Source organism: Agelaius phoeniceus, chromosome 6, assembly GCF_051311805.1.
Source record: "Agelaius phoeniceus isolate bAgePho1 chromosome 6, bAgePho1.hap1, whole genome shotgun sequence".
Lineage (NCBI taxonomy): Eukaryota > Metazoa > Chordata > Aves > Passeriformes > Icteridae > Agelaius > Agelaius phoeniceus.
Genome location: NC_135270.1, coordinates 53,253,001 through 53,278,645, shown reverse-complemented (window position 1 = coordinate 53,278,645; position 25,645 = coordinate 53,253,001). Strand labels below are relative to the sequence as shown.

General features: G+C 44.5%; 2 protein-coding genes across 2 annotated transcripts in view; one reads left to right on the top strand and one right to left on the bottom strand.

Moving 5' to 3' along the window:
- The first annotated feature begins 332 nt into the window (after positions 1-332).
- HSP90AA1 (heat shock protein 90 alpha family class A member 1) lies at positions 333-7,619 on the top strand. Its single transcript, XM_054634375.2, has 11 exons — positions 333-493; positions 2,188-2,346; positions 2,441-2,807; positions 3,288-3,421; positions 3,892-4,200; positions 4,756-4,921; positions 5,191-5,381; positions 5,498-5,645; positions 5,993-6,261; positions 6,382-6,715; positions 6,875-7,619. Exons 2-11 carry the CDS (start codon positions 2,188-2,190, stop codon positions 6,982-6,984), a joined length of 2,187 nt encoding a protein of 728 aa, XP_054490350.1. The 5' UTR covers positions 333-493; the 3' UTR covers positions 6,985-7,619.
- Positions 7,620-17,582: 9,963 nt separating this feature from the next.
- Positions 17,583-25,645, bottom strand: part of DYNC1H1 (dynein cytoplasmic 1 heavy chain 1) — a 44,861-nt gene continuing 36,798 nt past the window's right edge. Inside the window, exons 64-78 of the mRNA XM_054635707.2 lie at positions 25,257-25,332; positions 24,116-24,276; positions 23,778-23,889; positions 23,635-23,695; positions 23,126-23,249; positions 22,684-22,797; positions 22,232-22,402; positions 21,868-22,085; positions 21,571-21,674; positions 20,982-21,193; positions 20,385-20,538; positions 19,436-19,578; positions 18,875-19,043; positions 18,388-18,515; positions 17,583-17,971 (exon numbers count right to left, since the gene is read on the bottom strand). Of these exons, the coding sequence (XP_054491682.2) occupies positions 17,843-17,971; positions 18,388-18,515; positions 18,875-19,043; positions 19,436-19,578; positions 20,385-20,538; positions 20,982-21,193; positions 21,571-21,674; positions 21,868-22,085; positions 22,232-22,402; positions 22,684-22,797; positions 23,126-23,249; positions 23,635-23,695; positions 23,778-23,889; positions 24,116-24,276; positions 25,257-25,332 (2,076 nt within the window). The 3' untranslated portion in view covers positions 17,583-17,842. The remainder of the gene's footprint in view (positions 17,972-18,387; positions 18,516-18,874; positions 19,044-19,435; positions 19,579-20,384; positions 20,539-20,981; positions 21,194-21,570; positions 21,675-21,867; positions 22,086-22,231; positions 22,403-22,683; positions 22,798-23,125; positions 23,250-23,634; positions 23,696-23,777; positions 23,890-24,115; positions 24,277-25,256; positions 25,333-25,645) is intronic.

Genomic DNA, 25,645 nt, shown 5'->3' with positions numbered 1-25,645 from the left:
TCTAGGACGTTCGGAGCGGGGCTCGGCAGCTAGTGATGTCATCCAGCACCCGCGCAACCGCTCTGGGCCCCGCCCCTTTGGCACCGCCCCGCGCGGCTTCCGCGCACGCGCCCGCCTCCTTCCTACTTCCCCCTCCCCCCAGAGTCCCGGCCGAGCCAATCGCTGGGGGCGCAGCGGGGCGGGGCGCGGGGAGCGCGCGCGCTCGCGCCCATTCAGCCGCCGGTCCCGCGGCGCCTGTCGCGGACGGCTGCGATTGGCTGCGAGAGGCACGGCCCCGCCCCTCGGGCGGCTTGTTCCGCCCCCGCCTCGCGGCCCCCTCCCCGCGCCCCCCCGCGCCGGCGGTGAAGGTTCCCGATGGTTCTGGAAGGAGGCGGATCCCGCCGTATATAAATCGGGCGGGCTGTGGGGAGCGCGCACTAGAGAGGCTACAGCGGAGCGAGAGGGCTGTGTTACAGCGTCAGTGCGGAGAGCAGCGCCCCGTCCCCCTGCCAAGGTGAGCGGTGGGGGCAGCAGCTGGCGCTCGCCGGCGGTGGATCGGCGCAGGGAGCGTTTTCTGACCGAGCCCCGGGGCTCGGTGGTTGGGGCGCGGGGCTCGTGCTGGGAGTTGCGTGGGTGGTGGGGGTGGGGTGTGCTGTAGGAGCCGCGTGGCGCTGGTTGTGCTTTCTTCTGTGCTTCTCTAGATCCTGGGAAAGGTGATCGGGGCTTACAGTCTGGGTATAGGGGAAAAGGAGACCGGGGTTGGTGATTCTGAAGGCAGCTTACTAAATTTGCATTCTTGTAAGAATGGCGGCGGAGGTGGGGAAAGCGAGCAGCTCCGTGGGGGGGTTCCGGTATGGCAGCGGAGCGGCGGGCGCAGAGGGCGGTTATGGAAGGCTGTTCTTGTCCTGGGCTGCAGCTGCAGTGCCCCTTCCGGCTGGCAGCGTGCGCGGGAGGGCTGTGGGAGGCTGACCCGAGCACGCCTCGCTGCGGAGGTACCGGGTGGCCGGAGAAATCCCCTCTCAATGAATGGGCCCCCAGCCATGAGAATGCAAGATAGATGGAGGAGCGGGGGGGGGGGGTGGAAGGTGCCGGACCGGGAAAGCGGAGAGGGGGAAGGGGGGGGGGGGAACGGGGACGGACGGGGTCGGGAGCAAGAGAAAAGGAGTGGCGGAGATAAGGGGGAAGAAAGAGGTGGCATAAGCAGAAAGAACGGAGTATTACGGGGAGAAGGAATAGGGATTAGAGGAAAGGAGCGGCGGGGGGGAGGTTGAGAGTGGGGGCGGCAGGAAGGAAGGAGCGGGATAAAAGCGGGGGATGGAGGAGGGGAAAAAAAAGGGGGGTGGGGGAGTAAGCGGCGTGAGGGGACAGGCAGGCAGGAGATGGGGCCAGGAGCGGGTTCGGGGGCTGCTCTGCTCCGCAGCGCTCTGGGGGGGTGGGGAATGCGCGGGCGGGAGGCGGGGGCAGCCAGGGAAGGCTCTGGCAGTTTCTAGAACGTGCCGCGGTTCCGGCGGGCGCCGCCAGGGGGCGCTGCGCCGCCGCTCCGCCCGCGGGCTCGGGGCGCGGTCCCGCGCGGGCGGGGGGAGCCGGGGCCGCTCGCGGCGGGGGCCGGGCCTGCGCTCGGTGCCCTTGGCTGTGCGGGGTTGGACAGAGCTCTGTCGGGTGAAGGGTCGGCTCCTGCAAGGGGGGCAAACGGGCAGCTATAGCCGGTGAAGGACGAGTATTTATTAACGCAAATATTTGTCCAGAGAAGCGAGTCCAGCTAAATAGTGTTGGTATCCAAGTCAGAGGTGGGGATAGTTGTGTATGCAAAATAGTCAGGGGATGCGGCTAAGAGAGAAGTACTCCAAGTAAAAATTTTAGGTACTTTCGTGAAACGGGAAAATAAAGGTCGTATATCAATTCATAAATTAAAGGAAGGAGAGGGGAGCAGTCCTGTTTTACCTTAGGTGCTGCAGGGTACAATGAATGTAAAGCAAGCCTGTTGTAAGTCTTATAATCTATTTTCTGCGTTCTTTAAAACTTCTGAATAGTCACTAGCTGTAAATAGAGTCTAGGAAGGGCTTTTTTATGTGTGTGTGTGTTCTCTGGTACTGAAACCACGTGGTTAATAAACTTGATCTCAGAATACCATTGTTACTGCCTGTAAGAGAGGATATGTTAGGTAAGCTGTTCTGGATGGAATTTCAACTCCTCCCTCTCCTTTCACAGATGCCGGAAGCTGTGCAAACTCAGGACCAACCAATGGAGGAGGAGGTGGAGACCTTTGCCTTTCAGGCTGAGATTGCTCAGTTGATGTCTCTGATCATCAACACTTTCTACTCCAACAAGGAAATCTTTCTCCGTGAGCTGATCTCCAATTCCTCCGATGTAAGTGCCAAAAGTTATTCTGGTTAGTTCTGACAATTACTGACATTTTCTAGGAATAGCCAGGGAATGCTCAAGCATGTCTCTTCTCTTACAGGCTCTGGATAAGATAAGGTATGAAAGCTTGACTGATCCAAGCAAGCTGGATTCTGGGAAAGAGCTGAAAATTAACCTGATTCCAAACAAGCATGATCGCACTCTAACCATTGTGGATACTGGCATTGGCATGACCAAAGCTGACCTCGTCAACAACCTTGGTACCATTGCCAAGTCTGGCACCAAGGCTTTCATGGAAGCCCTGCAGGCAGGTGCTGATATCTCCATGATTGGTCAGTTTGGTGTTGGCTTCTACTCCGCCTACCTGGTTGCCGAAAAGGTGACAGTGATCACCAAGCACAACGATGATGAGCAGTACGCTTGGGAGTCCTCAGCTGGAGGGTCCTTCACTGTCAGACTGGATAATGGTGAGTGTTCAGTGTTCCTGCTCAATGACATCTTCTAAAGATGTTTGGCAATGGTGCATAGTCTGCCTTGGAAAAGACACAAGATAAACTAATACAACTAATGTGCCACATCAGGCATAGATCCAGGTCTTACCTTGTAATTTCTGTTAGCATAATTTGATATGTATGGAATGCCCAGGTAAATGGTGCATTAAGCTTTCAAAGCTTACACATGGAAAAGTATTTGTGAGATCTCAACAACTTTGTATGCAGAGTCTTTAAAGACCCTGAACAGAGTAGTAGACATCTTCTGAAGCTTGTTTGAAATACATGCAGTAAACTTGAGAAAGCATAACCTAGGCTGTTTTTATACACAGAAGCTCCATTTTGCTAAGGTGAAAAAAGAGCTGATAGAGCAGTGTGGTTTTTACAGAGTTAATAAAAACTCTATAAAAGTATTGCCCTGCTACAGCAAGGTGAAACATGTAAATTCCATTCTAGGTGAACCTCTGGGCCGTGGAACCAAAGTCATCCTGCATCTTAAAGAAGATCAGACTGAGTACCTGGAGGAGCGGCGAATCAAGGAGATCGTGAAGAAGCACTCTCAGTTCATTGGCTACCCCATTACACTCTTTGTACGTATCTTGCTTGAAATGCTAAATAAGTATTATCAGTTTCACAAGTGGGAGTTCATGTAAGAAGGAGCAGTCAATCTTTCTTTGGCTAGTTTCAGTTCTCTCAGATAATACACTGAGGAAGCTCTGGGGAAACGTAGTTCTGTTACTTAAAATTGTATTTCACAGGACTGTGTTAAAAAAAAAGTTTTCCAAGCCCATAGTATTTGTTTCCAAACAGTTAATCTAGGTGTATTGTTAGGAGCCATTCAGTGTAATGAAGCTGAACAGTAAGAACTTGGCTCATAGCACATGGAAACACCCACTTGTGTCAGCACCCAGAACGAGAGTCCTCAGAGTGTGGGAGGGAGAGCTTGACACCATGTTCCTTGTGAGGTTTGCTGGCTTTGTGAGGCTGCAAGGGATACTTTAGTACTGTTACTTACTAAATTTACAGCTTTTGCAATTCAAGTACTGATCCTGTTTCATAGGTGGAGAAGGAGCGTGATAAGGAGGTGAGTGATGATGAGGCTGAGGAAAAGGAAGAGGAAAAAGAAGATAAGGAGGAAAAGACAGAGGATAAACCAGAGATTGAGGATGTTGGTTCTGATGAAGAAGAAGAGAAGAAGGATGGAGATAAGAAGAAGAAGAAGAAGATTAAGGAGAAGTACATTGATCAGGAAGAGCTCAACAAGACCAAGCCCATTTGGACCAGGAATCCAGATGACATAACCAATGAGGAATATGGAGAATTCTACAAGAGTCTGACTAATGACTGGGAAGACCACCTGGCTGTCAAAGTAAGTTTTTCTCTAGAGACACAGCTACAGTTGCTGTATCTGTAGATATATAAACTGTAACACACAGCACTGAAGCTGGAAGGTTGCTTAGCTTAGCATGCTGCTAAACTGATCCATTGTGTATTGATGTTGATAATCTGGATTAAACCTGCAGTCAGGAAGTGCAGGTGCCTTCCCAGTTAATAGTTTAGTCACCATGTGTAATTGAACTCGAGACTAGGTTATATACAAGTACATAAACTGATCAGGTTTGTAATTTGTCATTGAAAAGGTTTTGTGCCTTTTGTTTAAAGATGGGAAGTACCATTGGAGCACATTTGCTTTCTAAATCTCAGTATACTGTGTAAGGAGCTGAATGTGCTCTGAATTGGCCATAATGTGACACTAATGCAGTGTGTCTGTCTGAGGACAGGCTGTTCTCAGCAGTGTCTCAGCTGCTCTGTAATCTGATCTTTGATGGGTTGCAGTTTGTGTTCTGCATTTGAAGAGCTGTTAAGTGGTTATCACAGTGGAACCAGGCAAACTGACTAAAATTATCATCTTGTTTTCTCACAGCACTTCTCTGTGGAAGGGCAGCTGGAATTCAGGGCTCTCCTGTTTGTCCCACGGCGTGCACCCTTCGATCTGTTTGAAAACAGAAAGAAGAAGAACAATATCAAACTGTATGTGCGCAGAGTTTTCATCATGGACAACTGTGAGGAGCTGATCCCTGAATATCTGAGTGAGTATAGTTCTGCAGAAAGTGTTCCCTGAAAAGTTTGAAGAACTGCTTAGCTATTCTGTAGTTTCCTTTTGTATGTAAAGAAATCTGGAAGGGGGAAAATTTCAGTTGTAAACAGCTGTTGAGCAGTTAGAAAAGTATTGCTTACTTCATGTTTATTGGGGTTCTGTGGAAACAGATTGACAATTTCCAGTGGACAGAGGCAAATGTAGGTAGAGTGACTGGTAATACTTGTTTGAGACTAACAAAGGTAATTCTGTGGTTTGCAGATTTCATGAGAGGTGTGGTAGACTCTGAGGATTTGCCTCTGAATATTTCCCGTGAAATGCTGCAACAAAGCAAGATCCTGAAAGTGATCCGGAAGAACTTGGTGAAGAAGTGCTTGGAGCTTTTCACTGAGCTGGCTGAAGACAAGGAGAACTACAAGAAGTTCTATGAGCAGTTCTCCAAGAACATCAAGGTTTGTAGTCTTTCTGCTGAGCACTGCTGATACTTGCAGTTGCAGATGGGTGACTGTGGCAGTTCAGTATTTACCTGAAGGAATCACTAAGTGATTTTTCTTCTTGCTTTTTGTAGCTTGGCATCCACGAGGACTCGCAGAACCGCAAGAAGCTCTCAGAACTGCTGAGGTACTACACATCTGCATCTGGTGATGAGATGGTTTCCCTGAAGGATTACTGCACTCGGATGAAGGAGAACCAGAAACATGTCTACTACATTACTGGTGAGTTGGGACCTCAAATGGCCAGGCCAACACTGTGTGTAGATTTACTTTCTGGGGGATTTATAAATGCTGTTACAGGGTCCCCATTTCCCTTGCTTGGCAGGAATGGGAAGCATTTTTTACCTGTAAAAAATATATTTCAGGAAATAAAGATTTGCTTCCAAATCAGTTAGGAGTATTAAATGCTGGAGTGTCAGTTTAAACAGCTTTGAGTATCTTTTGGGCTGTTGATGCCCTTTTTTCCCTGTGGTTGGGCCACAAAGCACCACAGCTGTTGCATAGGCTCTGCAGAAGCTGAACAAGCTGCTGTTAGTGCTGAGGTTCATCTGTGGTGGTGTTTGTTGCAGGTGAAACAAAGGATCAGGTGGCCAACTCTGCTTTTGTGGAGCGTCTCCGCAAGCATGGGCTGGAAGTGATCTACATGATCGAGCCTATTGATGAATACTGTGTGCAGCAGCTGAAGGAATTTGAAGGCAAGACCCTGGTTTCTGTAACAAAAGAGGGTCTGGAGCTTCCAGAAGATGAGGAGGAGAAAAAGAAACAGGAGGAGAAGAAAGCAAAGTTTGAAAATCTTTGCAAGATAATGAAAGATATCCTTGAAAAGAAAGTAGAAAAGGTAAAAATAGTACTTGGTTTACCTGTGTGTAAAAGTCAGTCTAAAATGAATTTTGGGTAAATCAGTTGTACTTGTTGAAATGCTTAAATTGCAAACTTGTGCTTTGCATTCCCTCTGCAGGTTGTTGTGTCCAATCGTTTAGTTACTTCTCCATGCTGCATTGTAACAAGCACGTACGGCTGGACTGCCAACATGGAGAGGATCATGAAAGCGCAGGCCTTACGGGACAACTCCACAATGGGATACATGGCAGCAAAGAAACACCTGGAGATTAATCCTGATCATTCCATCATTGAAACACTGAGGCAGAAAGCAGAGGCTGATAAGAATGACAAGTCTGTGAAGGATCTTGTCATCTTGCTGTATGAGACAGCACTGCTGTCCTCTGGCTTCAGCTTAGAAGACCCTCAGACACATGCCAACCGCATCTATAGAATGATCAAACTTGGGCTGGGTAAGTTACCAAATCTGTCCTGGCCCCTGTGAACTTGGGGTGTATTGTCTTGGTCCTGCTTGGTAGTGTGGAAAATGAACCCTCAGGTGCTGAAGTACTGTGGAGATTAAAGGTTTGGGTTGTCCTGTCAGCATTAATGGGTGTGTGTTTCCTGCACAGGCATCGATGAAGATGACACTGCTGCAGAGGAAGCCAGTCCAGCAGTCACCGAGGAGATGCCACCTCTTGAAGGAGATGATGACACATCACGCATGGAGGAGGTGGATTAAACGAGTTTACAGGAACTCATGAATGTTTCCTTGGCTAATATGAATAAGTTATATTTTGTATATTATGAATGTTACCTGCCAAAAAAAATCTTTGACACTTTGTCTGCATTCCCTCTTTATATTTATTTTCGAAGATGTTATACCTTTATTTTTGTTACATTGCTTTTTCAGCTGATGTGAGATAAAAATGCCATTGAGGGAATATTTTCTTTAACACTGTACAACCCTAAACAGGCAAGTAAGGAGTAGTTATTTTTGTCTGTATTAGCTGGTTGCAGGTGGCAGGGTTTTTGACTTATTCTTAATTGCCAGAAATGTGGAAAGAAGTAACGAAGATGGGAAGACATCCGGGTGTTCAAGTTTGTTTAGTGTTACACAGCTCTTCAATTCTTAAGTGTCTAACATACAGTACCTAGTAACTAGGTATCTAGGAGAGCTGAATCTCTTGGGGAAGCTTTAATCCTTCTGCTCCTAACAAGGTCTTGATGTTTAAAGTTGTTTTTTATACTGTTCAAGGATTCTGGATTGCACTCTACCATAGAATAGAATCCACTGTAAATCTCTATTGTGACTTATGCAACTCTGCATGTACAGTTCAAACCTAGAACTGTAAGAATAAAAGTGTTAAGAATTGAGCTGTGTCACTGACTTGTCTGTTCACACTGAAATAAAGCTGCTCTGCCCCATGCCCACATGAGTTGCTGTTCTGGATCCTGAGCTCCAGCTGCTGCCCTCAATATGTAATGAACAGGGTGTGCTTGGTGATCCCACTGCAACACCAGTGCCACACCAGAGCAGGAAGGGTCTCTGGAAAAGTGATTTGCTCTGAGTTGGGGTATAATTCACAGGGATGGTTCAGCAATTTTCTGAAGTCTGGGTGAATGGAGCTGCACCCCTGTTCCATGGTGCTTCTGGGAGGGTGATAAGAGCTTTTTACCTCAGAAGTTGCCAGTACCATCACAGAGCCTGCCAGGGAATGAGGTGGTTGTGCTGCATTCTGTATTCCTTGGCATTTGTCTTGGAGAGTAGCAAAGATAAATTCTTTGTAAGCAGTTCCATTCAGCAGTTGGGCCTTGGTGCCTCTTGGGTGCCCTTTTGCTGACTTTAGGCAGATTGTATTTGGTGCATTGTCTTAAATTCAATGAACTGATTGGGAGTAGGAGGGGTTTAAGGGCAGGTTCTGACCAGCTTGCCCTGCAGGTTTCCTGTGTCCATTTGTCCTGCTCCATGATACAGGAGTTCCCAGTATAAAATAATTCACATATATATATTACACTGGTGTGTTGGTGTTCTCCTTGTAGTAAGGTGAAAAGATGGAGTTTCTGGCTCTAAGTATATTTATGGGTACCGAAACTGGGTTTCATGCAAACCAATTCAAAATGAGTTGGACAAGTTGTGGTTTGTAAGGAGACCTTTATGTCAAAGCAGCCCTTGGTGGGGAGAGGCTGACCCATTTTGTGGCTACACTGCAAGCTGAGGAATTCAAGCTGGTGTCTCTATATATGTCAGTTCAACAGACTGAGCTGGTCACACAGCTCTAAATCTGAATCCTGTATCAAAGATGAGAAATAAGATGGGTATGAAAATCAACTGCTTCAATGCTGCTTACACAACTGCTGAAGGCTGAACATACGTAGCATGTGGGGCATTTGTCTTCCACACCTCACATTCTGTATCATGACATGAAATGTTCAAAATCATTTCACGTGGTAGCCTCATAAAAGCCTGCAGAAGAGGCTGGTGCCTGCCCGTCAGTGAAAGCAGCACTGTCAAAGCAAGGGCATCATTTCCCTGGGCAGTGAGGCAGGAGCTGCAGCTCCCCCACAGCCCTGCCTGGGGACTACGGGGTGTGCTGTGATCTCAAGTGTCCTGTGCCTGGCAGGAGCTGTTTGCTCAGACTGGCTGAGGTGTCCCTGTGTTCCATCACCACCCCTCCCAGTGATGGATGTAATAACTGCTGCTGTAATAACAAACATGGCATCGAGCCAGATGCAAAAAGGGAGTTACAGTTTCTAATGTGTGCACCATTATTGACTTCCAGTTTTGTGTGTGGGTGACAGAAACAATGATCAGGAGGAAAAGACTTTCCTTCTGTGATGTTCAGTCTTGGAGGTTATCAGAAGAGCAGACTTCAGCAAGCTTTAGCTGTTGCTTCAAGACCTCAGTGTCAAAAAATAGGATTCAATAGTATCAAACCTAAGGGAGATTCTAAGGTATGTGTGACTTGTAACTAAAATCTATTCTACAAGATCTTGCATAAAAAATGGTGAAAGTGTCTTCCAGTTAGTAACACTGGGATTTAAAATTTACATAATGCTAAAGACTTTTCCACTTGGTCAGTGATGGCACAAATCTTAACCTCTCTTGAAAACTAATTTAAGAGAATAATTCAGGTGAAACTTGCATGTTATCTGCAGTATTTCTTGCCCTGAGAACGTGTTGGGTGTTTTTGAATCATTCCCTGCATTACACTGGGCAGCCCGACCATAAGAAACCTGGACTCAAGGGAAATCAGAGCTTGTGGGGCTGGCACAAGTTCTGTGCAGGGCCAAGAGTGATGAGGAGTGGCAAAGCACTGGGAAATGATGGGAATGAACCCTGGAACAAACTTGCTGCACCCCTGGGACCCTCGGGCCCCCTCCTCACCCCCACTGCAGCCACAGGGCTCAGCAATGGCATCCCCTGTGTGCCTGGAAGGGGGACACCCAGCTCTCCCTTGGAATGCTCTGTGTGACTGTCACTGCTGCCTGGCCCTGCCCAGAAGGGCTCAGGGGTGCTGTGGGGGACTCGGGCTGTGCTCCCCCTTGCAGCCACCATTTCACCTGCAGCCCCTCGCACACCAAGCAGCCCATGGAGCCCAGACCTTGCTGCTAACAAGAATCTGTAGCTAATTTTGAGCAGCCTTTGTGGGAGTAACGAGTCCCAGCCTTGTGTTTGGGTGGAGCAGGATTTGGTCATTTGTGCTCATTGAGCTCAGCTGGTGCTGCAGGCACTAACACTAAGTGAGCCTCCTCAGCTCCCACTTCAGCAGTGGGAGGTGCTGTGGGGTGGTGAGTGAGGTTCTTGGTTGCTATGTTTTGAAAATGGTTGGAGATTCTGAGGAGAGGGAGTAATCATCAGATTTTTAGTCTGTGTGGAGAAGCTAAGGAGATGGAAAGGCAGGTATGGGGAATAAAAGTGCAGTAAGAACAGGGTCTAGCTCACCTGGAGGCAGAAATGGGGTGAAGGCTTGTGAGCTGCTCCTAGTACAGCTGCTGTCACTATCACCCCCACTGGGACTTGTTCCTGGTGCCTTTTCAGAGCAATAACCCACTGCTGGCTTTAGAGTGAGATGTTTGTTTTGCTGAGGTTTTTATACAGTAGTACCTTCTGCACTGCAGAAAGATGCAAGAAAGCCAGCTAGGATAGAGATAATGGCAAGAAAAGGAATTTGATCTGGAAAAAAAGTAAAGGGAGTTCCTAATTTCCTATAAAAAGAAGAAAGGAAATGACAATGTGGCTTTTAAAGGGTCAAATAAGATGTGCTTCTTTGTGAAAAACAGACCTGATCCATAGCTCTCTGGTAACTCTGAAAAAATATTGCTCCTGGTATTTAAAAATAGTAAAATTGCTGTGCTGGATTGTAAAAGATTAAGAAGATGCTCAGAAAGCTCTTCTGTGTCCAGCTACAACAGTCCCTCTGCTCCAGAAATCACAGAATAAAGATCTCTGGTCGCCCTGGCTGCCTCTGGAGGGAGCAGGGGGTGCAGAGGGCCTCCACTGCTGGCTCTCTGTCAGCCCGAGGGTCCTGTGAAGGAAATGGGCTCCAGAAAATAAACTGGTGAGAGCACAGGGGAAGCGCCACACCCCTGGCCACCAGGCCTTGCAAACTGGGGGTGTGTGCTTTGAAATATACATATGTATAATATATATGTGTGTATTTTGTATGCACATGGGAAATGCAGTGACTAAAGGAGTGCAGGCCCCACAGAGGCAGCGCTGGAGCCTTGCAGTAGCACAAAGGACATTCTTTCACAGGAGGGTTTCACTCCCGAGTTTTCTTGCCGAATTCCGTGTTCGGAAGGAGCAGCTCCAGGTGCAGGGGGTTGAGCAGGGCCCGTGTGAGGGTGCCGGGCCCGGCCCATAAAGCGGCAGAGGCGGAGGCGCCGGGGCCGCCATGGCCTCGGCCGGGAGGAGGCAGCGGCGGAGGAAGAGGCGGGAGGCTGGGCAGGACATGGAGCGTACGGGAGAGAGGGAAGGGGAGCCCCTGTGACAGGGCCCTGAGGGGGGAAGGGGATGTGGGAGTGCCCAGGGACTGAATTTTGGCAGTGGGGACCTGGCACAGGGGGTTGGTTTATGGCACAGCTTTGCATTTATCCCTCTCTAGTCTGGTCGGTTGTCTTCAGCACAAATACCTCTTAAAGCATTCAGAAAACTTGCAGTGCCTAAAAGAAAAGGAAAAAAACCCTCTATGGTCTGGTATAAGTTCTATAAAAAATTTATATTTTCCTCATGAATGAAGGCTTATTGTTATAGAAGACAGTCGCTGCTTCTTATTTATTTTTAAACAGAAGCTGCCTTTGATTATGTGAAGGACTGATCAACTTTTCTAGCATAAAGGGAGTAGCCATGTCTGGGCATTTTATCTCAGAGAAGGTTTTCTCTAATGTGCTCTGCTACTCTACCTGTTTCAGTAGATGCTCAGGAAAAGGAGGATTCTGTTAAAAGCCCAGACTGTGTGGAAAGACTGGCACGAAAATACATGGTAACTTTTTAAATTGCTACTTTTTCTACCTGTCTACTAAAAGACAATTCAGAAAGTATTTGTTGGTTTGCCCTTGGCCTGATGGTGCAGCTGCCTCGGCTGGAAAAGATTGCATGAAGAACAGGTGTGGATGAATTAATTTAAATGGGAGGGATGGAGGCAACTCCTCCACTTCTGTGCTACCCTCTGGGGACGAGGGGAGCTGTTTGTTTGTAAGGTCTCTTTCTAAGCAAGAGCTTTAGAAGAAATGAGGATGTTTTGAGTCATTCATGTGCAGTTACATTTCTGAGCTGTAGGGTTACCAAATGCAAAGAAACAAAGAGAACCACAGTGCAAATTAAAAAATGTGTTGTAAAGTTACTCACAAGGCTGGAGTAACCATTGTTAGCAAGTGTGAGGCATGCTCTGGACTGCTTCCCTTTGTGGTTTTGGGGTGAGAAGTGATGAGAGAGGCTTCTGTTTTCCCCTTATATCTCACTTGCACAACCCAATCAGCACAACTGTGGGATATTTGGGAAGACAAGCTGGCTTCAGATGGGGAAGCTTTGGAGAAACTCAGCACCCACAGTTGGTACTAGAACTTGAGCTTCAGCCTGAAGCTGCAGTAACTTCTACTTTGAGTGGAATTTCTTTCCTTTCCTCCTCTGCAGCAGAAGTGCACAGTGGAGTCAAGCACAGAGTCTGAGTCTGAATCCAGGGCAGAGGTAAGGACTGGCTCTGCAGTGTTCTGATGGTGATGTGATTCCCTGATGTGCATCCAACCCTTCCTTCAGCCTCAACAGGGAGCCTCCAAGACATGTTGTGGGGTTGTTGATTTTGTGCCTGGAAAAAACCCAAAACAACCCCAAACCCAATACTCCCCTTTCCATTGGGCTCTTTCTTACAACTGTTATTAACTTTAGAAAAGTTGATTCTAGGGGCATGAGGCAGGAAAGGGACAGTGTTTTAGGCAGACACCTGCTAAGAAAATGCTGACCTGAGCTGTTCCTGGTGGTTAACTTTCAGCAGCTCTGGTCCAATGAGATTTCTGCAGCTCTGGGTGGAGAAGACCTGATGCTGGAGTGGAGAACAAAATACTTAATTTGTGGGTTAATTTGATGCTCACTGTTGGTCCATGTGAATCACTGTGCTTTGGGACTTGGAGAAACTGCTTGCCACTACTTCACCTTCCAGAAAGGTCAGGGCAAGGCTGGAGTTGTCTGTTCTCCTGTGAGAAACCAGGCTGGAAGTGCAGCTGTGTGATGGCAGGGCAGGGTGGAAGGGGGGCTTCCACAGGTCCCAGCCTGAGCAAAGAGCTGGCTGCTCTCACTGAGGCTGCTGAGGCAGGGGCCAGGACTGGGGCATTTCTGTGCTCTTTGGGGGTGTCTCTGTCCTTGAAGCGGCACAAGAATACATGGTCACAAATGGGCTTGGACTTCACCTCCTCTGATAAAGCCTTTGGTTTCCTGTTGAGCCCAGATTCCTGAGCCCTGATTTGTCTCAGCTGTGCTCAGTTCTTCCCCTTCCCACTGGAAGCAGCACAGCACTGACTGGCAGGGTGTTCTCTGATCCACCTGTGGTGGATCCTTTTCAAGAACTTTCCCACTTTCCTTGCTGTTAACTTCTTTTCCTTTGTGAGACTTGGTACCTGGGGTTTGCTTTCTAAAGGGAGTCTCCCTACATGGCTTTTTTTTTTTTTTTCCCATTAATAGGCCCAGACTCTAAGCACTATTTCAGAATTTCAAATCATCCCCATGTGAAAGAACAGAAAGGGACCTGAGTGGGAGGGAAGGTCTGTAAAATGTATCCTGACTATTATTATTTAAGTACTAGTTTGGTTTATTTTGGTGCCATGTAATTACTCATTGTTCTCCTTAGGGCAATGCTTTAAGTGCACAAAGACTTACCCTAGCTCTATTTGAGGTTAACTTTACCAAGCCTTTACAAGTTAGACTGAGACACATTTTTTATTCTTTTAGCAAAGTGATAATCTGGCTTCCTATTCTCTAGGATTTCCACCTACTCTGTTTTTCATTTGGCAGCTTAAGGGAAAGTGCCTGATAAACCTATGTTAACTTCTCTTAAATAGGTTGTGCCTAGCCCACTTGCTGGAGGACCCAAGAAAGCAAAGGAATCCAGGGGACTACAAGTAGGTTTTGGGTATTACACAGTTCTTGGTCTAGCATCCAAAAACTAAAACAGAGGTAGGGAGTGTATGGATAAACAGAAAAGTTTCCACAGCAAGTCTGTGACTTAGGTTGGAAGGGATTTTAAACTCCATTGTATGTAGCATCTTGTTTGGTTTTTTTTTTTTTTTTTTTTTTTAGGGACAAATAATCATCCACCATGTTTAGAGAGGTTTATTTTAGTTTTCAGATCCTTATGATGGTGATTCAGAAGATGCATCTGTTCACACTGACTGTGGTATGAAAGATGCACCATGGATAAACAGTGCCTCAAAAGCAGTGCCTCTGGAGGACGCTGATACTTCAGAAGGTGAAGAATCCTTCCCTAATCCTCCAAATGTCAGAGAAATTCAGGCAGTAAAGGAGTGTAGAGCAGCCCTGGAGAAGGGTGTGTTGCAATCACCGGAGCCGCCTCCAGGCACAGAAGGCTTTGTGCTGACACCTGGCCACGCCTCACCGAGGGCTGTTAACCCTTCAGCCTCCGCAGAGCAACCCGCAGTCCCGGCTGACACTGCTCCACAGCCCCTGCTCGCTGCTCACTGTGATGGCACAATGGCCCAGCAGCCCATAATTAAAAGAAAACAAGGGATTCCTGCTCCAGAGAGTGCTAGTGAAAAAGTAAAAAGAAAGAAATTCCGTGCAACTTAATCTAAGGGATGAATAAATCGTTGGACAGACTGTTCTGAAGGATCATTCTGGTAGAGATTTCTTTTGCAGTGTGTACCTGAACTAAGCAGGCTGCCTCAAGCCTGTTACAAATGCACTGCACTGTACAGTAAGCTCTGAGATCCACCTGAAAAACTGAACCAAAAAAGTTGTGTGATAATTCCAGTGAAAACTAGCAAAGTTATACCCACAGCATGAAAGACAAGCTCAGTGCCCAGGTCCTCTGGAAGCAGCAGCCCCAGCTCCTGTGTGCAGTACCTGGAGGCAGCTGCTCAGTTTCAGTGTAATTTCATCAACACTGACAAGGGTTTGTGGAGGAGGGAAAGAAGAATGACCCCTTGGCTGCAATTATCTTCCAACAGCTATGGCTTGTCTGGCACCTGCTGGGCATCATGTTTGGCTCCTGCTGTGTCTGACCTCCCTCGAGTGGTGAACGATACAGGTTTGACTCCCCACAGCTGCACTGCATCACACTGAACTGACTCCAGCTACTGGCAATCCAGCATTTATTTTCTCCTTCAAAGGAGGAGAAAATGTCTAATTGCTGTTAACACAGCTGCTCCTTCCTTGTTTGACCAACGTTTTGGGCAGTTTCTGTGTAGCTGCCAGAAGAGTGTTTACAATGTGATGTGGAACGCATTAGCTCAGAGCTGCTTAGTGAAAGCAATCATTCAGGAGCTGCAGGAATGGTGCCCACAGATGGGAGGCCAGTTAGGGAGCAAAAACTGTCTCTCTGATCTCCCTTTCCTGTATGGTAATTTATTTAATCAGGTTTAGAATCTGGGTAGTCCATTTGTGTGGGAGGGAAACTACTAACTATGAAAGTATAATGATGGCTTGAAAGATGTTAGTACCAGCAACTTGTGAAAGGATTTGTTTTGTACAACTGGCAGAGACTTTTAGTTTCTAGTTTCTTTCATAGGATGGAAAGCTGCTTAAAATGTTATTTAACTGCTAACATTGCACCCTCTCCCACCTGTGTATTTATTTTATTAAAGCAACTTTTCTTTCATCCTTATTCCTCCAGCTGGAAATGGTTTTTAATCAGCTTGGAACATATGTGGTTAAACAGTAAGTTTCAGAGGCCTTTGCCCCAAGACAGAAGCTACTGTGGTTGCCCCTTGACTTGTCCAGAGGCAAAGACTGCTGCAGTGAAAACTGTGAAGTTATTTGAAAAAAACCCCAAACAAACCAACAACCAACCACTTGCAGCTATAGATTTGTGTGGACTACAACTAGGCTACAGCTCTCTCTGGAATGAAGATGTGTGAAAAGATTAAGAATACAATATTGTGAGGGAGCCAAGCCCCTCATTTTAAGTCCTAGCTATCAGACACCCTAGCTCTCAGCCCCATCAGCTGAGGCTAAATAAAACTGAACCCCCTGACTTTTAAACTGCAGCCAAAACCCCATAACTCACCTAAAGAGGATTTCACTTAAAGCAGCTGTTTCACATGGAAAAATCACAACAGGAGAGGAAGGAAGGGAGTGGAAAGGTAAGCCATATAGGACAGTATCTACTCATTGAAATATGTTTATTCAGTATGAGAATCCAGATGTAGATTAACTTGTGGCCTGAAATTGTACCTTTTGTTAATTCAGGCCTAATGCAGAAGTTAACATAGAAGAGCTGAAGAGTTTGGGAAGCTCAAGCTCTAGGATAGTTGAGACTCTTGATCTCCCCATCAGTGTTTGCCAATAGGTGGAACTGGTTTGGGCAGAGTTTTAATAGCAGCTGTAAGTGGTACCACAGCCCAGGTCTATGAGCTGGGCACAAACAGCAGCTGCTGAAAGGAAGGTGCATGTTCAGTGGAGCTGCCAACAGCCAGCTCTTGGTTTAAGCTAATACTTCATACTGCAGCTGGTACCCAGAGCATGCTGCTTTTTTTCTGTACAATGTAATTGAAACTATGCTGGAGGCAGTGATACCAGTTCCAGACATATTCTGGTGCTGGAAAGCAAAGTCTCTCAAAGAGGCTGAGAGAAAGCAAAGGCATTATAGTTACAACTCATCTTGGATCATGATGCATGCAGTTCTCATCTCTGTTCCTCACAACTGGGTAAGAACTGCACAAAGATTATTAAACTGCACATGATTCACTGGTCTGGGATTCACCCTTTGTAAAGTAACAAAACCAGGACAGTTTAATCTCAGGGATTAACTTTGCAAAACAGTATGGAGAGGGCAGACAGCAGAATTCTGTTTTAGTAAACAGCAAGCACTGACCAAAACAAGTATGTGAGGCAGGCTGAGATAGATAGCAATTTTTCTTCCCAGTCCAGGCTTGTACTATGGAACCCTTATCACAGAAAAATACTGGAGCTGATGAAAGTCACTGCTTTCATAGGAGCAGCTGGGGAGAAAGGAGCTCCCAAGATTTCTGTTTTGAGATTAGAAAGCTGTGTACCCACATTCTTCATACATGCCTTTGAACACTTGACTTCAGCCACTGTCAGAGAGGACAGCTGTGCTGAGAGGATGGTCAGAAAGGTAGAAATGCTGAGCCAACAAATTCAGGATCAGAAAAAGCAAGCAAATGCCCAAACCATTACAGCAACCCAAGCAAATAGCAGGAACTCTCAGCTTTCCTAATTTAGTAATGGTTGGTCACATGTGTGAGTCTCAAATAATACTGTAACTCCTTGTGTAAGCATTTAATAGCCTCCTCTTGGGTTACTGAGACATAAATCTGGGGACATATTTCACCATAAAAGCAGTTTGAGAAAGAGAAGCTCTGTGGTCAATAGGACAAGAAAGTTTAGCTCAGGATGCTCCAGCTTCTCAATGCATTGTAGCAGGTGACTTCAAGTAAGACCCAGTCCATTGCAATTAATTAATGCAATGGCCTGAATTGTCACAGTAGATGTCAGGTTTTGTGTATTACTGCACTACAGACTTACATTGCAAGGTTCCTGTTACTGGAGGTTAGCTTGAAGAGCAATTCATAGTTATTCTCTGAAAAGATCATGGGTATAGGTTTTCCAGACCGAAAACATCACTAAGAATTAGATTAACAGAAATAGATGGTCAAAATTTTTGCTATATATTTTATTTAATATAACATAATCCATCAAATATCACATCTACCAATAACCCTCTAAAAACCTCATTCAATCTTCCTTCAAAGAAATCTCTCTGGCCTATCTTCCCACTGCACTGTTACCTTTCCAGCCAACTTGACACAAATCCATCTGTTAACCTACCCTGATTACAAAAGTACAGGTGAGCACTACATAGAAGACTGACACTTACTACAGCATTAACCAGTGAAAATAGGTTTGTTCACTCAGTGCAGAGAACTGCAACACCACGCTCATAGAAGCTGCGGGGATCTTCCTTGGTGGCTATTTCAAAGTCAACGGTGAAAATCAGATCAGCACGAGTGAAGTTCAGATAAACTGGTAAAGTAACCTGGGGAAAAACAAGAATATAGAGTTCTATAAGACAGCTGAAGAGTGTCAGAGGTTTCTCTAACATTATATGATATCAATGAGATGGGAATTCAGTCTCAGATAACTCAGTACTCAAAATATGAGGAAAAACCCCAAGACTTAATAAATTCACAGATGCTGCTATAGATATAAATTTGAGTTTTGACTTGAACAGCACTGAACAGCATTTTTGGATGTCTCTCCTTTTTATCTATCTACAAAGGAAAGACACAGTCAGCACTAGGTCTGTTTGCTGCTAGCCCTGAAATCAGATGCAACTGACAACAAGAGTAATTAGAGAACACTAATTTGATTTGTTGTGCCCGGTACAAGTATCCATAAAGCCTTAGGAAAGAATTGCTAGGGATATCTAAATATTTTCATCATCATACTTACAACATTTGCTTTTTTATCAGCGTTTGTCTGCTTGATCCAGCGAAGCTGTGTAATGGGCAGGACAGTTGAAATAGCATTTGAAAGCGACAGCTTGTTGTTACTGCACGTAGCTCCCTGGAGCTTCAGGCCTGCAAATTGCAATGCAGTTTAGAGTTCTAAGAGCTTTCATACATCCAAAGGCTGTCTCCTTCTGTATCATTTAAGGGCTAAGTCCACTAAATGAGAAGTATTTCATAATGCAAAATGAAGAGGTTGTAGGTGATAGACTATGCAATACCACTTCAATATATATTCACCCTGGTCTTGAGATTTATTAGCATTTTAAGTACTTCCCTTATAACTAATATCAAACTAATCTGAAAATACTTTCAGAAAGCATGTATTAACTTTTGCAACAACAGCCCCTTTTTCATTTAACATAGCCCATTTAATACAGAAGCTTCTGCAAACATTTCAGAGGAAGCTCCCTTCCTTCAGCTCAGTTTACCTGTGACTCCAAAGCTGCAGGCATCCAGGACTGCGTTCTGGGTAGTTGTAACATTGACCTCAAGACAGAGTTCTTCAAGGGACCAACTGTTTGCCTGGGCAACATATTGTCTTGTAGCAGTAATATATGCCTCTGGCACAAACAGGCCACCCAGGCACACATGGATGTTCTATTTAAGGAGAAAAAATATAGGGGAAAAAAAGTATTTCAGCTGCAGTATTAATGAATTACTATTATAAATACTTAAGCAATCTATTTACATTAAAATGTTCCTGCTACTACTGGAGCACAGTGTAACTGCTAAGATGCTTTTTGCTCTAAGGCTTTGTCTCCCACTGTCCCACAATACTAATGCTCCCTCTGATCTCTGTGCACAGGTACCCTGCTAAGCCTCATCACGCTGCGATCAGGAGACGCTCAGCAGTATTTTTTTTACAGACATTTCAGAGAGCACTGACTCAAGTTCATTGATTGAGGGGCTACTTAGAAGTCCTGATGTGAAGACTCCAGAAAGCAGTTACACAGCTCCACCAATAACCCCGAGAAGTCAGCACAAAGTACCTTCAGTTCTTTTGCTCCACCAGATGCAGCTGCCTGGGAAATATTCTGGAGCTGTTTAATGCGCTCGCTGAAGTCAGACACCCACTGGATAACAGTCATACCAGCTGGCACTGTGTAATGAGACCAGCTACGAGGCAAAATACCTACAAAGATGTGATTAGAATTAAGTTTTGTTCATATACAAGTTGAAATTACACACTATATTAAAACTTTGAAGACTTGGACTGGAATATCAGCCTCTATTTTAAAAGGCCCTTCAGTAAGTGAAAACACTTTCAAGGATTACAGAGCAAATGGCCTCTAGGTCTACTTTGTATTTAAAATGCCGCCCACTTACAAACACCCTTCAAGAGCAGCTGCAGTTACACACAGCTATTTACTGCAAGACCTAATCTTCAGCTCTGCATGAAGATTTGAGTCCTTTAGAAATAGCTGAAGAGGTTGAGTATCTGTGTTTTAGGAAATGCTTTTGTTCAAATCACCATGTATTACAACATGCAGCATTGTCTGTGAAAATTCCACATGTACAATCTTTAAATAGAAATTCAAAGAGCTTGAATATTTTCTAGATTTTATAGGACCAATACTGCTCATTTGGTGGTATAAATAGCTTTGTTCTGTCACAAGTCAGAAATTGAGAGAACATAGTAAGGTTTCAGCCTAGAAATTAAGCTGCTAATGTAAATTGTACAAAAAAGCCTAATATATTAAAGCTGGACTATTATTATTATTATTATAGCCTAAATATTAGGCTATTATCAACCTCAACTTGGAATCTCATATCAAGCCAATTTTATGCTAAAATTTAAGTATTACTTGTGTTAAATGACAAAATCTATCCACATTTTTCTACCATTTTTGTTTTTTTTTAAGCTGCTGACCACAGCAGCCTCTTACAGAGTGCAAGCAGCAAAGAGAGCCCTGGAGATGCTAGTTTGAACTGCCATACCTTTCACCAGCTCATTTATCAGTGTACGCAAATAATTGGTTTGTTTCTTTTTCCCTTCACACACTTGAACCACGTCCGCCAGGTCCTGTCGAACATCCTGGAGCAGCTTAGCTCCCATTTTCACCTCTCTCTCAAAGAACCGGAACAGAGGATCCTGATGGTCAAAACATTCAAAGTAAGACACAGATCAAAGTTCTTGCTGGAAAACTGCTACGAAAAACAACCCCCAAATTCTGTGTGGATAGAACACTCTGACTACAAGCACTGTGGTGCAGAAAGTGATTACAGAAGCTATTTTACAACCAACAATCTCCTCTCCCTCGGAGAAGCAAGAAATTAGAAGTCACAGTTGAACAATTAATGCAGACTGCCCAGCTAGACTGTTTACCATTGCATTTCTTCAAATACTACCCAAAAGACACAAACCAGGTTTTGGGAGCATTTCAAGAAACCAAGCAGGTCATTACATGGCTATGGCACTCAAAATCAGCATTGACACAGGTTCCATTGACCCCTCAGCAGTGTAGTTGGTACTTCCAAATCACAATGCACCTTGTGCTTTTCCTATGCCCCCATTAAATAAAACACAGTTCTTACTTTAATGTTTTCCACAGTCCGCTTCAGATGGTTTAGAGTTTGTGGGATAAGGTGAAGCCAGTTAGAGGCTGTGGTATGCAGTGTTCTCATCCAGGCTGGCCGTCCATCTGATGTAGAATCAGTTCTTGTCTTCTTCTCAGTTTCTGCATAAGCCAGATCATCCTCATCCTCCAGCATCTGCATCTTCAGCATTTTACTGATCATATCTATGCCTAAAACAGAAGATTTGCTGTTAGAGAAGCAGTGGCATCAAGGCTACAACATCCCACTACATGCAAGAACCAGGACTTTCCATTATTCCTAGTCTAGACCTAAGATTCAGAACTGCCCAGCTGTAGGTGGCTCCAGAAGCTTACAATAAAGCTTTCCAGAATCAAGATAGGAGCTTGCCATCTGGAAGACTAAATGGAACTGGCTTTTTTTGATTCACAGTCTCCTGGTCAGTTTTTCGATTACTCAAAAACCAATTATGTTGAGGGAGAAGAAGAAAGCTATTGACTCTTCAGCAAAACTTGTATTTCTCTTCTGCTTTTTAGTTAAAATGGTGGCCTGGTACTCTATGGAAGACATTGCTGAGTTCTGGATTTACCTTGTGTGGTGAGAAGAACTTTCTCTGCATTATTTGGCAGCCCCAGCCATGATGGTGTTTGTGTATCTGGGAGCATCTCAACCCACTGGACAAACTCTTCACGCCTGCAATGCAGAGTTTTAATATCCATTAAAGGGTTTCCTCTGCTAGAATGCCAAGTGAATGCTTTGCCTGAGACAGATGTTCACACAGCACAGAAATACAGGTTATGTGCTTGGTCTTTTTCATCTTTATGTGCAGTTTTCTAATTAAAAAAAACGTTTTACATAAGAGATCAGGATAAGAAAAAAACGATACCTGATTCCATCTGGCATCTGAATATCTTTGTGTCCATCAACCTTGCAAGCCAGTTTGAATTCACTGTCAAAACTTAAGGTGGTGAACAGACGTTCCAAGAAAGTGTTTAACAAACGCTGATCAAATTCATTATCGATACGTCCTCCATAGATAGACTGGGCCATCAGTGTCTTCAGTGCAGACCAGGGGATCTTATCAGGGGAAATGTTCTGGCGACCCTATAATCAGCAGGAAATAATTGTTGAATCGCCAACAGGTTTTTTGTGCCTACTCATTAAACTTCCTTAATTTTTCCAGAGCAGACTGTTTCACTGAAGATCTTAAGTAATGTGTTACCTGTGCCTAAGCACACAACACTACTTGCCTTTGCTGTATCATCCAGCCAGGTATCCACTGTGTCACAGGCAGACCTCAGGTCAGACTCTCCAAACTCGTACTTCTTGGACCAGCCCAAGGGAGCGTAGCGCAGGCGCTCTTGGATAATGGCATGGAACCAGGCAAGGAGGAAATACAAGCGAGCACGCTCGTTTGGAGACTAGAAGTGGGGAGGAAAAATCCAAAACAACAAAACCAAACAACTGTCACTCAAGTGAACTGATAAAACCAAAGCTGCTAAAAGACTAGAAAGTATCAGATTTAATGCTAAGTTGCTACTGAAACTGAATACATTCTACAGAAAAAGCAACTATTTTGCTTGGGTGAGGAGAGAAAAAACACTTCAAGTACATCTTAATATCTCAGGTTTTATCATCTAAGGTAAGATTTCAACGAACATGTTCTTCCATTTAGTTTCATCAAGACAAATCACAGCCTCACCTTGCACATCCTAGAAACTGGAATGCTGCTGAAGGTCCTCAGCATGTTTGCCTTTACACCAGGAGGAGGCTCAAACACAAAGATCCGGCCAGCACGTAACAAATTCACTGGCACCTAGAGAAGATCAATAAGCTCAAATCCAGCTGCTTTAGCCTTCACTAAATTAAATCCCACCAGAGTTTGCATTAGCTTCAAAACCTCACGGTGAGCACATGAAGTACTGCCTTTTTTTTGGAGATTAGGGGAATCAGCAAAAGGAACAGTATCAAGTTTACGGCTACAGTTCATTCATCAGAAAACAAGGATAATAACTGCCCTGACAGGCGTGTTTTCCTTCTTCTTTACTACAGAAGGCAGTCATGAGAGAATGTTCCCTGGGGAGCACTCTTAGCTCTGCAAGCCAGTTACTCAGCAAGATAATAAAATTTTAAATCACCATTACCTTTGGATTAATCTCCATGGTAAGGAAGAGTCTGAAGCAAGCATGGGGTTGCAGGGAATGCAGTTTCTTTTCTAGCTGCATGAGCCAGCCAGGAGCCAGGTGAACGTTCTTCAGCATTACCCATCTGTGAATTTTTGAGACAAAATAAGTGCTTTTTAGTGAACAGCTTATGGATCCTAGCTGTGATCATCACAAAGAGCAACAGAATATATCAATGCTACAGATTTTCCTCCCTCTTAAACTTGCCTTCTACATAGAACCAGTTACTATGTACTGTAAATGAGTTAACTTTTTGTTTTGCAGGTACAACCTACTTCTCCTGAAAATATTTAAACAGAAGATGTATGCAGATGTGCTTGCTATTATGAACTACAATTGAAAAGATAGGCCTGCTTTTTGTTTTAGTCAGTTTTATCTCTTTAACCAATAGATAACTTTCCCCTTTTACCTTCCTACCTTTCAGCTAGAATACTAGACAGTATTCTAGCTGAAAATGAAATAGAACTCACCTTCCAGATTTCACTGCTGTGTTTATTGCTTTATCTGCTTGGTTAAACCCTTCGGCAGAACCTAAAAGACAGAAGAGTTGCTAAATCTCTTACTGCTAACAACTTCATTTATGCTTAGATGTTGAAATAAGGAATGCTCTTACCAATAGCAATAGAAGTAATCTGTGTATTCTGCTCAGCTGCAAGGTCTTCAACATGACCACTGGCATCATAACCAGGCACTGAACACATCAGCACAGGGGTATTTGGTTTCACCTGTGCTCCAAGAAGTTGAAAAGGATATGAATCAATCACTAGATAAATATGAGAATGCAGTAAGCTCAGTGTTTCTTCCCTCTGAACCACTAAAACCATTATGTTACTCTTAGTTTTACTTAAAAAAAAAACAATCCACTCATCCCAGAGAAGAGAAAGTGGAAGAAATGTTCATTGTGGAACTCATGCAAGGTGGCCCTAAGCATTTCAAATCCAAGTAGTTTACCTCTGTATCCACAATGTGTGTCAGATCCAAAGGCTGCTCCATAATGGACATGAAAGACTCTCCAAGATTTGTTGAAACAAAGGTATGTGCCATGGCCAACAAACGATCTGGACGGAAGGCCTGGATCAGAAGCAAGCGATGGATGGCCTGTCCAATGGGAGCTGGAAACAGGAGACAGGATTAGATGGACCCTCCTCTCTTCAATTCTCCATTCAATTTCTCCCCATCTTGTTCTGAAGACTACATATTTAGAAAGTTAATTATCCTTTTGGAAGAGCTGATGCAACTTTTAATGAAATGCTTAATATTCTGCTTTTAATTTGACAACTGAAAAAAAAAATTAGCAGCTTCAGCTGGTTTACAAAACCTACAGGCTAAAATTATTGACAGGAGTGATTTTAATTTCCAGGGACAACAGATCTTTTCACATCTTCTCACTCACAAAATGCTTGACTAGCATGGACAGGGTAGATAACCTAGAGCTGCTTCAGTTAATGCTCCAGCAGCAGCTTTAATAAGCAGCTAGTAAATATGAGCTTAGAATCCTTAATTTAGATAGCTACAGGAATGAGCATGGAATGATCAAAGACAGCAACACTTCCTGAAATTACCTTTCAGATAGGGGAGGAACTGAAGGGCAACAGTTACCCTCAAGTTCTCACTCTTGAAAAATTAGCACTGACTACTAAAGTAGCAAGAAGTAACTTCATGCTTAGGTACAACTGCAGGTCTAAAACTTTACTAGACCAGCCCTGTCCTCAGAAGATATGTGTCTTGGAGCTTTTTAGAGTATTGAGATATCTCCAGATTGGCAATGGCTAAGGTTAATCCAAACCTTTAAGCAATCTAATGAGATTGTAGAATTACGTAAGGTGAAGCAACCAAATGTAGTAACTACAGCTTAGAAAAGTTTGATTTAAAAAAAATCCAGTCAAAACAAACAAACCTCCCAAAAAACCCCCAAAACAACCCAGTTGAAAAACGAGCTAGACTTGAGGTTCTTATACAATCCCAACTTCATGATTTTCTCAACCATTAAGGTCCAAATTTAAATTCTACTTTAGAATTGCTTTTAAAATCATAGTAACTACTTAGATCAGTACAGTAGGACTGATATGGACAACAGTGCACATTCACTTACTTGCAGGTTTTTCTTCAGTCCAGAGGTATGGTACAGTCTGTTCGGGGGAACTGCTGTCCAGCCAGATACAGAATTGCTGTATTGAAAAAAAAAAAAGGCAAAAAAACCTGAAGTTGACTTTCAAGATACCAGAAACATACAGCAAGGACATGGAAAACTCAAATTACACTTTGTCTATTATCCTATCTTTAGATGTGCCAAATCATTTCACTGATATGCCTCATGTCACTGATAGCCTCCAGCACACCTAATTCTACAGATCTTTATCAAGTCCCAGGCCAAGCTGTAAGTTATTTTACCCCAGGCTGAACAGTTTGAGAAAAATTAGATGTAGTAAAGAGAATTCAACTTCTAAGATAAAAATTAGGCAGGGCAAACCAAACAGGTAA

Excerpts from the sequence above, each read along its gene's own strand:
- HSP90AA1 (XM_054634375.2), top strand. The coding sequence starts at position 2,188 with ATGCCGGAAGCTGTGCAAACTCAGGACCAACCAATGGAGGAGGAGGTG. Across the intron at positions 2,347-2,440 it reads TGATCTCCAATTCCTCCGAT|GCTCTGGATAAGATAAGGTA; the intron begins GTAAGTGCCAAA and ends CTTCTCTTACAG. Across the intron at positions 5,382-5,497 it reads AGTTCTCCAAGAACATCAAG|CTTGGCATCCACGAGGACTC; the intron begins GTTTGTAGTCTT and ends TGCTTTTTGTAG.